This window comes from Phymastichus coffea, unplaced genomic scaffold (genome assembly GCF_024137745.1).
Source record: "Phymastichus coffea isolate CEN01 unplaced genomic scaffold, Cenicafe_Pcof_1.1 PCOF00001, whole genome shotgun sequence".
NCBI classification, from domain to species: domain Eukaryota; kingdom Metazoa; phylum Arthropoda; class Insecta; order Hymenoptera; family Eulophidae; genus Phymastichus; species Phymastichus coffea.
The window spans coordinates 6,620,407-6,632,733 of NW_026706812.1; the positions used below are offsets into that span (position 1 = coordinate 6,620,407).

The 12,327-nt window shown below is 44.0% G+C and overlaps 1 protein-coding gene across 1 annotated transcript in view; it reads right to left on the reverse strand.

Moving 5' to 3' along the window:
- The window catches only part of LOC131675463 (beta-alanyl-bioamine nonribosomal peptide synthetase ebony), a 964,295-nt gene that overhangs the window by 597,102 nt on the left and 354,866 nt on the right, over nt 1-12,327 (reverse strand). The window contains exons 6-8 of the mRNA XM_058954451.1: nt 1,421-1,647; nt 1,285-1,347; nt 1,003-1,213 (exon numbers count right to left, since the gene is read on the reverse strand). Coding sequence (XP_058810434.1) covers nt 1,003-1,213; nt 1,285-1,347; nt 1,421-1,647 — 501 coding nt within the window. The remainder of the gene's footprint in view (nt 1-1,002; nt 1,214-1,284; nt 1,348-1,420; nt 1,648-12,327) is intronic.

Sequence of the window (12,327 nt, forward strand, 5' to 3'; positions counted from 1 at the left end):
CTCGCCTGATGTAGGAAAATGATTTCGCATAATTCTCTAGTTTACTGAAAGTTTAGACTAACAATTATTTTAAATTATACCTCCTAGTAATTTTTGATAATTTATATAAAACAAATAATAAGCATAATTATTAAATTTTCTTTTTCTATGAAAGAATTAATTTGATTGATATATAACATATTCGTATGTTTCACTACAAAGAAGTATACTATGTATGAAGGAAATAAGATTGATTATATAGAGCTTTGAGCTGGAAGAACATTTTCAACTATTAAAAAATTCATTTTTACGAATTCTGAACAGATGCAGTTAGTTGGGCAATATTTTTAAATATGTATTGTATTCAGAGATTATGTAATACCTACTTGACTGTCAGTTTTTGCATATCTTGTAAAGTGTGTAGAAGTGTGCGAGGGAAAATATATTTAAAAAAAATTTTTTCACACTCGAAATAACATATCTTTCACAATCAGTAAATTATATTTTATCTATGAATCTATCATTTTATCGTAAAATTAAATAACACTATTACATTCAGTGATTTAATCTACATAAAATTGACTGCTCTGTATATTGTCTCTCGTGATACTTACAGAATAGTTACATGTCCCGGGATTTTGAATTCAAAACTTACCATCGCCACACCGTCGGTCCATGTGATCGGAGCAACATTGGCGTAGACTCTTGAAATTTCCAGCTCATTTATATATCGTTGTAGCAAACATTATATTAAAGTGTGTATGCATTGCTATTCATGACTTTGGTTCTGCTTATTTTTTACTTAAATCCAGCCGTTTCCAAGTCAATCGCGAAAATTGTTTAAATTTTCCATTTCCGATATTTTTTCCGTAATTAGAGGAAAAATAATTACAGATTCGGATTTCTGAGGGTCAAAAATCCGTTGGCAACACATTTGTAACAATTGAGCGACATTTTTTTAATTCAGACCCTATTTGACTGAATAATGTTCTATAATGAGTCTACATTAAAAAAGATACTTACCAATGGGGATCTTATCATTATATTGATGATAGTTATCTTCTCGTAATATATAAAACGTCACATCACCCATAACTTCTGTGCTGCCATAAAAATTAGCTAATAATTTATTATCTCCATTGAATATATGAAAAAATTCTTGAACTAAGGATACCGACAAAGTTTCTCCAGAACAAATCCATAATTTCAATTCTTTGAGGTGGCTTCTGATTTGCTAATCAATGAAAAAAGATAGTAAGTGATATTTTTCTGTATAATTTTTAAAGATGTTTATATCAAATATACCTGAAGTCGTATGTACATCAACATAGATTTCAATAAAGATGGAACCAAAACAATTCTCTGGATCTAACAATTGGATTAAATTTATCGTTAATAGTTTATCTCAGGAGATAATACACGTCTTTTAGAAATAAAATACCTTGTATTTATCTAAAACATGAATAAATTCTTCTGGATTTTTCGTTATATGCCTAGGAATAACTATTAATGTCAGACCTTGCATCAATGGTCCCCATATTTCACAAACACTATCAACAAATGTTATAGCCGTTTTGAAAATACAACAATTTTCATTATGTTTATAAGGTAATTCTTCCCACTGCCATGTCAGTCTATTTATAAGAGCCTTATATTGCAATCGAACACCTTCAATCATAATATAATGAATTAATAAAATTGAAAATATACATTTATAAAATTTATTTAATAAATAATGTAAAAATTTGAATCCAGCATTGTAATAATAAATCGAGGCAAATATATTGTTAAGTGACAACTTTTAAATTCACTTAATCCTGATATACAGTGCCGGTCAGCCACTTTTACCCCCCCACGGGCAAAATCAGTCTAACTTCAAAGTTTTATATCTCTGGTAGAAATTAACGTACAGAGACGCGCGTGGGTGCGTTTGAAAGGTCTTTCAGAGAGCTTTCAAATGATATGACTCACGGTTGCCATCGATTGTTTTTTCAAATTTTGCAACAATTATGCAAAATTGAAAATTCTGAAATTTTTTTATTATTTTTGACAATTAGCCAATTTTTGAAAAAAAATCGTACGAAAATTTGAAGTACACCATTTTTTAGCTATTAGCAAGCTCTATCTGAATCACTCATCAAAAATTTATTTTCGTCAAATATGACGCGCGCACGGGCATTTTTTCCTGGAAGTGACAGTTTTTTTCAACATTTTTTATCTCCGTCAAATTGTAACAATCGAAAACAATTTTTCGAAAAACCGAAAAAAAAATTATTGCAGTATTCTACGTGAAAAAACAAACATTTTTTCTCCTATAAAATTTTTTTCGATTGTTACAATTTGACGGAGATAAAAAATGTTGAAAAAAACTGTCACTTCCAGGAAAAAATGCCCGTGCGCGCGTCATATTTGACGAAAATAAATTTTTGATGAGTGATTCAGATAGAGCTTGGTAATAGCTAAAAAATGGTGTACTTCAAATTTTCGTACGATTTTTTTTCAAAAATTGGCTAATTGTCAAAAATAATAAAAAAATTTCAGAATTTTCAATTTTGCATAATTGTTGCAAAATTTAAAAAACAATCTATGGCAACCGTGAGTCATATCATTTGAAAGCTCTCCGAAAGACCTTTCAAACGCACCGACGCGCGTCTCTGTACGTTAATTTCTACCAGAGATATAAAACTTTGAAGTTAGACTGATTTTGCCCGTGGGGGGGTAAAAGTGGCTGACCGGCACTGTATGTAATAATGTAATGTAAAAAAAAAAAATTTATATGTATTAGTATTATGTATAATTGCGACGCGCGTATTAGTCGTACGCATTTAGCGCGCGTGGGCGGTTCGGCAACCGCGTAGTAATGCAGTGACTGCGTAGTAACACTCTCGCGCTGCATTACTGTATCGCCCACGCCTAATAAAATAGTCTCGTGCCAGAGTTAATCACGTCCAGTCGTGCCACAGTTCAATTCTCTTCAGAATTACGTACAGTTTTTATTTAGTTCTTTTGAAATTTTTGTCCTTCTTGTTTACAATCAGTTTTCATCTCAGTTTCTTGTCAACCAGTTTTTATTATTATTTCTTAAAATCAGTATATTTATATTCTTTTTATCAGTGATTAACGTATACGCGTGACGAAATCGCGAATGCGTTAATAAACGTATTATGTTCCGTCGTCACACGTCAATGCTTTATTTGTAAGTGTGTATGAGAGTGATTGGGGCGCCTCGTGACGGCAGCACATGCCGGCTGCGGCTAATTGCTCGCTCGCCACGCGGTTGCCAGTCAGTAGCGACAAAGAGTTCCGGCCTTCAACTCGTGAACACGTGCTTAATATAGCGTTTTAGTTTTCTTAAAAGTAAGTCATTGTGTGCTTTCGCGCCCCTTATCAGAATAGTTAAGACGCAAACCAACGTATTGCGCACCTTTTATCGAGTCTTAGTTCAGTTAGTTAATCTTAAGTCAATTTATATGTGAAAAAATAGTTCATTTATTAAAGTCACCACGTGTTGCATTATACTCATTCACCGTTCGGCGTTTGAGGTGCTAATCAAGCATTCAATTTCATTACTCAATTCATTTTAGGTGTATTGAGTACACCTTTATATCAAAATTGTGTGTCTGAGATTTCTCTCGACCACAATATATCATTTCATCAGTGTACAGTGCGGTGTGTGTGTGTGTGTGTAAGCACGCGACATCATTTGTAATATTCGCTCGTTCTTTCTTTTATTCCTTTAAGCACGGAATCTTCATTCTATGCGTAATTTGCGTTTTCTTCTTTGTATTAGTTTAGTGTTGTTTTTTTTAAGATTTCAATAAATCATGGGTTTTTTGTGCCAGACGGCTTTTTCCCATTACGTGAGTGTAAATTAATTTCAACACCTTCACCGACTTTCGATCATCAACACTCGTGTGCAACAAATTAAAAAGTTCAAAAGAAGATAAAGGCGTCATGCCACCTAAGGCATGATAGCTTAGTCGTTCCGCGACAAAACATATTATCATATATATATATACGTATACAGCGTAGGATCAGGCAAATTCCAGCATAATTACTTATTGCAAGGACATTTAGTTATTATAAGGACCAGCTAAAATAAAAGATTATATTTCTTGGACAAATATTCTAACAATATACACACATATATATATAACTATATAAATTCAAGGACAAGTCTATTAATAATAATAACTGTGACAGGGCTATAGCGATGCTCGCTGGCCCTGTGTGCGGCACTCTCCTCGCGTGAACGCAGCGACCAAGTATACGCTATACAGCGACTACATACTTGTGTCGTTGCAGGATCTGGAGAGAGGAGCGCAACGATCGGCGAGGTGTCGCCGTGAGTGCGAGTGAGAGCGAGAAGAGCGAGAGAGAGAGAGCGATTTTGACTGATTTTTGACGGCGAGAGAAGTGGGAGCGCGGCGGCGCGAGGCTTGGAAAATTAAGAGAGAAGAAGGGCAGTTAGGCGCGAGCTCTCGAGTAATTAGGGCCGCCTAAGGAGAGTCTGAACGAGAAGACATTTCGGCCAGAGAGGAACGACTGCCAGGAGTACGACTGCTATTTGCCAGGAGAACCAGGTGTTCCGAACCGAGCCCGGACTAGCAGCGACCATTCGCCGTCCCCGGGGCAAAGGCCGTGCTGCGGCCTCTCCTGCAGCAGTCCCAGTCATCGCCAGGGCGCCGTTTCCAGCGGGCCTGCGCTTCCGCCGGCGTCGTCTCTCTGTCGATGGACCGTCGGCATCCGGTGGGTCGAAAGCCTGTTTATCTCTCTCGCGCCAGCTCTCGCTCGATTACGGACATTTGCGTATTTCGATGTTATCGCGCACGCTGAGCGATCTCGCTCGCGTGATCTCGCAAACTCTTGTCGCGGAAAGGCTGAGCGAGCGCGCTCGCCGCGGCGAAGTTAATCTTGTAGCGATATTTGTGAAAAGGCGTCAATAAATGAGATCGCCATATGTAATATCAGTGAATAGAGTGTCCGTTTCTTTGTATCAACCTTCCCCAGCCAGCGCGAACTTCGGCCTATGAAAGTCAGCGCCGGCTTTCTTTACCGAGAAAGAACCCAGAAAAATTAGCAGAGACCAGCCCATGGCGCACGGAGGCTGACCACTCTTGCATGGCATCCCTTGTTTAATCTCGGCAGGTTTTCGTTGTTCGCATCGCTTTGTTCTGGTTGGAAAGAGGTGATCGCGATAATTCCCTTTGTGATAAGCTTTGAACAGTGCGGTGTCTCGGCCGATCAGCGCTTTTCGGCGAATTCGCGGAGTAGCGAACGAGAGCCGTGGACATAAGCTGGAAAAGGGAAAATTTTAGTTGCATGGGACATTTTGAGTTTTCGTCATTATTGTGTCGTCAACGCATTTGGCTCGAGTTACGCGGAAGCCCGGAGCTAGTGAAACGGGCTGAGGCGAGTATCGCGTTGTTGTGATTAAGCGATTACGCTGTAAATTTGTGTGTTGTTATTACGCAGATTGCGATTGCTCGAGCCGGGTGTTTTGGCTAGTTAAATTTGTACGTTGGAATGTGTTTCTGAATTTGAAAGTTGCGAGAATCGCAACGATCATTCTCGGCTGTTTGGATTGTTGCTGAGCGTGAGCTCAAGGTTAGACGTGTTTACAGGCTGAGTAAAGTCTTTGTGTTGCGTATTCGCACCAGGGGCATGCCGGCTTGTGCACGTTGTGCTGTTCTCGAAAACAAAGAGGACAAACGCGCTTAGGCCTAGTGAAGGCGAAATAAGCCGAGGAAAGCTTGGGTCTGTTTTGGTGCCTGTTTGTTTACCGCGCGGGGTCGCGTGAAATACGATGCCGGTGACGAGATCGCCCAAGCATCGGAGAGCTGCGGAATCACGGCCGCGGCCAGAAGCGTTTAGAAGGCGGGTTATGAGAATTCCTGTAGTAAAGTCAATATAGGAGCACATTCAGGCAATGCAAATTCAGGAATTGCTGACACGGATGACGTCGAACGGATTAGTTACGGACGGCACGACCGCGGTCGTGCAAGACAGGGCATTTCGCGCATTTTTATATGGCGTACGTCATGAACCGGCACCGCCTGTGAGCGCCGACGATTTTCTAGCAGGTGAAATACCGACTGTCGTTGATGCGAGAAGCGCATCATCGGCGCGGGTCGGACTGCTGGAAACTTTAAAGGCGGAGGTGAATGCAGCGGTAAGCGCTCGACGAGAGCGGAGTGACGTCACGCGGGAGACACGTGCGTTGCCATCGGAGACGCGAGTTCACGCCACAGATGGTGCGATTGCACGTGAGGAGGTGCGCGGAAGGAAAGAAAGAGCGGGCTTGCATCGTTCGGTGCCGACGGACTTCGCGCCAACTCTGGGTATTGCGAGCACGCAAACAGAGATTTTGCGAGTGCGCGCGGAGCGGCGACCAGAGAGTTTCCATGGTCGGGAGCCATCGATGTGGCAGCGCGCAGTAAAAACGTTTTGGCCGGCGTGGTTGACTTCGGCAGCATCTAGGGTAAATAAGGCTGAGAGCCGGGGAGAACGCAAGGGCATATCGCAGGTAGCAACGCGTGGCCCGGGAAGTACGAGCACGCCGGTGCGTGATGGCGCGCAGCAGGGGGCAAGGTACCGACCTTGTGAGATGAATTACGATCAGAAGCGCGTAAATGACACCTAGGGTGCGCGGTTAGGCAAGCATGAGGCCGGTAGAGAGCCTGATGAAACAGAGGACACGGATTACGATTCGGCGCTCGATGACGACGAAACGTGGCTAGAGAGCGCGTCAGAGGAAGAGCGCGCGAGCAAACCAAGGGGCCGATTTCTTTACGGGCAACAAGCAGACGCGGTCACGGCGGTAAGAAGTTGGTCTTTAGCATTCTCGAAGAAGGGCGGACTGTCAGCGGAGCAATTTTTGAGGCGATTGCATGAAATGCAATCATTTTACAGATTCAAGGACGCGGAGATATTGTCGGCGTTAATGTTGTCGTTCACTAGCGCGGAAATGGCTTTATGGTGGGAAACGAATCGCCCGGGCTGGGACACATTGCAGGATTTTAAAGATGAATTCCAGCGCCAGTTTTGTCCGCGGCGATCGCGCGAGGATGTTTACGACGCGCTACGCTACCGAACTCAAGGCGAAGATGAGCCATTGGGTGAATTTCTCACGGCCTTCCTGTATATCGCGAGTAGGTTAGAACCGAAGCTTTCGGAACGTAGACAGCTTGAGTTGATTAAAAACAACTTATATCCGAAACTTCGCAATTATATCAGGGCGAAGAAGATTCAAACGCTCAGAGATCTTCGCGTGTACGGGGAGAGATTTGAACGCAGACGGGACATCGAGAATCGCTACCGCCCGCCGCCAGCGCCGCAGGAGTCGTTGATGCCGGAAGTCGCTTACCGCGGAGATTCGTCAAAAAGAACCGCGAAGACTAGCAGCGGTGCGAACTTTGCGATGGGCGAACGAGTTTATGCGGTCGGGAACGAGAATAGTAAGGACCGCCAAGGAAAGAAAAATAAGTCGGCAACAAAACCCGTAGGCAATTCGGATAGTGAAGGTGTAGCTCAACGGAAGGATGCGGATTCGTCAAAAGAGTTGCCGAGAGATGTAGTGGCCGTGTTATCCCAGCTAGCTCATTCGCAGAGGGGCCCGCCCAAGGGAAATGCGAGGCCTGCTGCGAGGAACGCGGCAGGGCGCGTGACCTTTGAGGGCGTATGCCACAAATGCGGGGGGCTGGGACATCGGAAGGCCGAGTGCCCAAGCCCAGCGAACTTGAAATCGACGCGATCAAGTTCGGAGCCGTTGGGGGCTGAAGGCACGAGTGGCAGAGGGATTTCTGACCGAAGTGCGAGTTGCAATCGGGGAAAGAACCCAGTGCGCTGCTACAAATAAGCTGAGTGGAGAGGTAGCAGTTTGGGCGACACCGATCGCATCGGGTTTGGAAGCGTCGGATGGCGCAGGATACGAGTCGACACGCAAAGATTTGACGGATAGTCGGGCGAACGAGAAGCGAGGCGAGTCATCGAGAACCGGTGTAGGTCTCTCGCGCCTCTGTGTTCGTTTTTGCGTGGGCGAACCAAAAGTTGACGCGGTGGAAAATCGCGAGTTGTTGGTAGTCCATATCGCGGGGAAGCCATACAGTGTGTTGTACGACTCGGGTGCGATGGTGACTATTGTGGGTCCGCGGATACGCGGCGACTTTGCGGACAAAATTGAGCCGTGCGACTTCGCATTGTTCGGGTTTTCGGGAGCGAAAACCGAGATCGTGGGAAAACTTCGGCTCAGGGTTGAGATCGACGGAGTGTCACGAATAATCGAAGCGCGAGTCGTGGATGTGCCAGTGCAATACGACATGATAATCGGGATGGACTTCATTCAGGAGTTCGGCATTGGCACGGATCATGCGAATGGGAAATGGCATATAGAGGATAGCCCTTGGCACTGGTTCGCGGAGCTGAAGCGCGAAAGAGTGGAGTTCCCGAGTGAGCCTGGACTCGCGCGTGTTCGCGTTAGAGCTGAGGTCGCGGGGCTCTCCGAGTTGCGATCTTCGCAGCGCGAATTAGTGGAACGTCTAGTGCGGCGCGTGGTACCCGAGAAGTCACCTGCGCGTACGCATTTAATTAAGCATGAGATCGACGTGCAGGGTGCACGACCAGTAAAAACTCCCTTAAGGCGATATTCGCCACAGGTAATGGAGTTCATGCGAAGCGAGACAAAGAAATGGCTGGAATCGGGGCTAATCAGAAAATCGACAAGCGATTGGAGTAGCGCGCCGGTTATAGCCAGAAAACAGGATGGCACGAATCGAATGTGTATAGATTTAAGGTCAGTGAATAAGGCAACGAAAACAGATGCATATCCGATGCCGAGCATTGACTCAGTTCTGGATCGACTGCGTGGGGCGCGTTATATTTCTAAGATCGACTTGAAAAATGCGTACTTACAAGTACCGCTAAGCGAGGAGAGCAAGAGATATACGGCATTCGCGGTCCCGGGATTAGGGTTATTCGAATGTAATTACATGATCTTCGGATTAGTAAATGCTCCGGCGACGTTCATGCGACTGATGGATACGCTTTTCGGACCGGAATTTGAGCCATATGTTTTCAAATATTTAGACGATGTAATCGTGGTAACCGGAACATTCGATGAGCATTTGACTTGGCTTGAGCGATCTCTGCAGAAGCTGGTAAATGCGGGACTCGAAGTAAACGTGTCGAAGTGTGAATTCGGGTGCTCCGAGGTGACGTTCTTGGGATACCGATTGGATAGTCAAGGGTTGCGACCTGATCCGGATCGGATTAAGCCGGTGATTGACTTCCCGCAGCCCCGAAACGTTAAGCAGTTGCGACGTTTTCTCGGTATATGCGGTTGGTATGCGCGATTTATTGAGCATGAGAGCGAGATGAAAGTACCGCTCACGAAGCTTACGCACAAGAGCGAACGTTGGCACTGGGGGGCAGGAGAAAGCCGAAGCTTTTGGAAAGCTAAAGAAAGCGCTGACGGAGGCGCCGGTTTTGGCGAGACACGATTTTGCGAGGACTTTCTTTAGTCATTGCGACGCATCGTCGTATGCGTTAGGTGCGTGTCTAATTCAGAAGGATGAGGAGGAGTTTGAACATCCTATATGCTACGCGAGTAGAATGTTGAATGTGCACGAGCGTAATTATACTGTGTCAGAGTCGGAATGCGCGGCTGTGATAATGGGGATTAAAAAGTTCCGTCCATATATTGAGGGAGTGCATTTCGTGGTAGTCACGGATCATACGGCACTTACTTGGCTACGCAATAAGAAGGAACCTACGGGTCGGTTGGCGCGGTGGGTTCTAGAACTCCAACAGTACGATTTTGAAATCGTGTACAGGAAAGGAAGGACGTGCTTGCGAGACCGGATAAATTTCGGAATTGGCGAGTGGAGGACGGAATGCTGTATAGATTCTCGTCTGATAGGTTACTCGATCCGGTTACAAACCGTGAGCAGTGTTGGCGCTTGGTGGTACCGATAGAACACCGAGCTCGAGTGATGCGAAACGCACACTGCGAGCCTTCGGCAGGACATTTCGGAAGGGATAAGACCTACGATAGAGTCGCGAGGGAGTATTCATGGCCTGGAATGTATTATGACATCACGGAATTCGTGCAATCGTTCGAGAAATGCCAACGGTATAAAATAGAACAACAATTTCCGATGGGCCTCATGAGCAAGCGCGTAGTTGAGCAACCGTGGTTGGTGATAGCGGCAGACGTGATTGAACTTCCGCGGAGTAAGAATAGGTTTAGATACTTAGTCGTGTTTCAGGACTTGTTCACGAAATACGTGGTGTTTAAACCTCTTGTGTCAGCTACGGGGAAGGCTCTCGCGCAGGCTCTTGAAGAGCTTATTTTGTATCGATGGGAGATACCGGGGTATATTGTCACGGATAATGGTAAGAATTTCTGTGGGAATGAGTTTCGAGCGACGCTAGACGAGTACAAGATTGAACACGTACTTTGTCCGCCGTACCATCAGCAGGCGAATTTCGCCGAGCGAGCGATTAAAACGCTGAAGCTGATGGTGGCGATGTTCGTCGATCAGGATCACAGGAATTGGGATAAGTATTTGCATGAATTCAGGCAGGCGCTGAATACGACGATACAGGCGAGCACAAAGGTCTCGCCGGCGTTCTTGAATTTTGGCCGCGAACCGTAGCAGGCTAAAAGCCTGCGTCGTGAGGTAGAAACGCGAACGCCGATCATCCGCTCGTCGATCGAGGATTGGAGCGAGCGTATGGCGAGACTTGATGCGTTACGCGATCTTGTGATTAGACATATCGAAGAAGCACAGAACCCTCAGAAGAAACATTATGATAGAAAACGTCGAGACGTAGAGTTTTCGGTCGGTGATCTAGTCTTGAGGCGAGCACACACTCTGTCAAGCGCGAGTGCGGGGAAAAACGCAAAACTGGATCCGCGATATACCGGTCCGTATAAGATTTTGCGAGTGGTTTCTCCGGGAATTTATATGCTAACCACGAATAACAACAAGCAGGTACCAATGGCTCATGTATCTGAGCTTAAAAGATACGTGCCTCCTCGAGGTACGAGGAAAGGTAACAGCCGAGAGTGATTTGTTTGTTGTGTGATGTTTGTGTGAGTGTGATGTTTGTATTGTTTATTTTATTTCTTTTATTTTTTCGGACGAGTTAGGAGGAGACAGAACCGTGATTATCTGGTCAGCGGACTGGATGTTAGATGAGGTAGCAAGGCTAATACATGCATGGTTCATTACAGGAGAAGTAGTTATGCTGGAGGAAACGCCAGGCTTCTCTGGCGAGTACGCCATTAATTAATTATTAACTTTTAATATCAAATTTAATTTTGATATAAAAAAAAAAAAATATTTACCAAATGGGTGTATAATTTATACCCATGATACCGTCCCCGAAATAAATAGTAATATTAAATAACGCGTAATAAATTACGTTACATTAACGATTTATAAGAACGCACATTCAGAATATTAAGTTTTAGCTAATTAAGTATATATATCCTGAACCATATATATATATATATATATGATTTAACTATATATATCTACCTTAAACCTGTAAGCGATCCCTATGATAACGTTTTGAATACGTTAAAATAGAAGGATAATATTATACGATTAGTGTAGAAATCAGGGATAAGACTGATAGTACGCATTCGCATTATTTGAGAACAAAATGGCAGACCCTGCAGCAGTAGGAGCAGCGCAACAGCAGGCATAAGAGCAGCAACAAGCAACTCTCGTTATGCTGCAATCGGCATCAGCGGGTTTTGCTTTACAAAATTCCTTGTTAGAAATCCCAGAGTTCGATGGAAGGAATCTTCCATTAAAAGATTTTATTCAAGACATAAAAAATGGATCTGCCACAGTACCTGCCGCCCAAAGACCAAACTATGTAAAGGCCGTCATAGCCAAATTAAGGGGGCCGGCTAGGGACTGTTTGTATGGCAAAACCGTTAACACTGCAGAAGAATTAACGAAAGCTTTAAAGGAATGATTTGCACCGTGTAAGGATTTTGCTTATTATGATGCAAGATTACACGCGTCAAGAATGAAACAGGGCGACACTGTCGGGGATTTTCATGACCGAATAAATATATTGTTGAATTGTGCAGAACATGCATTAAAAGACGAATTGGGAGCACAATTTAATGAGATTATGTTGACACCATTGAAGTCAGCTGTAGTAAAGATATTCGTAAACGGTTTACCTAAAGAAATAGGGGATTTTTTGGATGTCAAATGCTCTACTTCTTTGAGCGAAGCTTATAAAGAAGCCTTGAGAATTGAGGCTCGAAATAATATGAAACCTAAGTTTGAAGCTAACAAATGGACTGGTTTCAACAAAAATTTG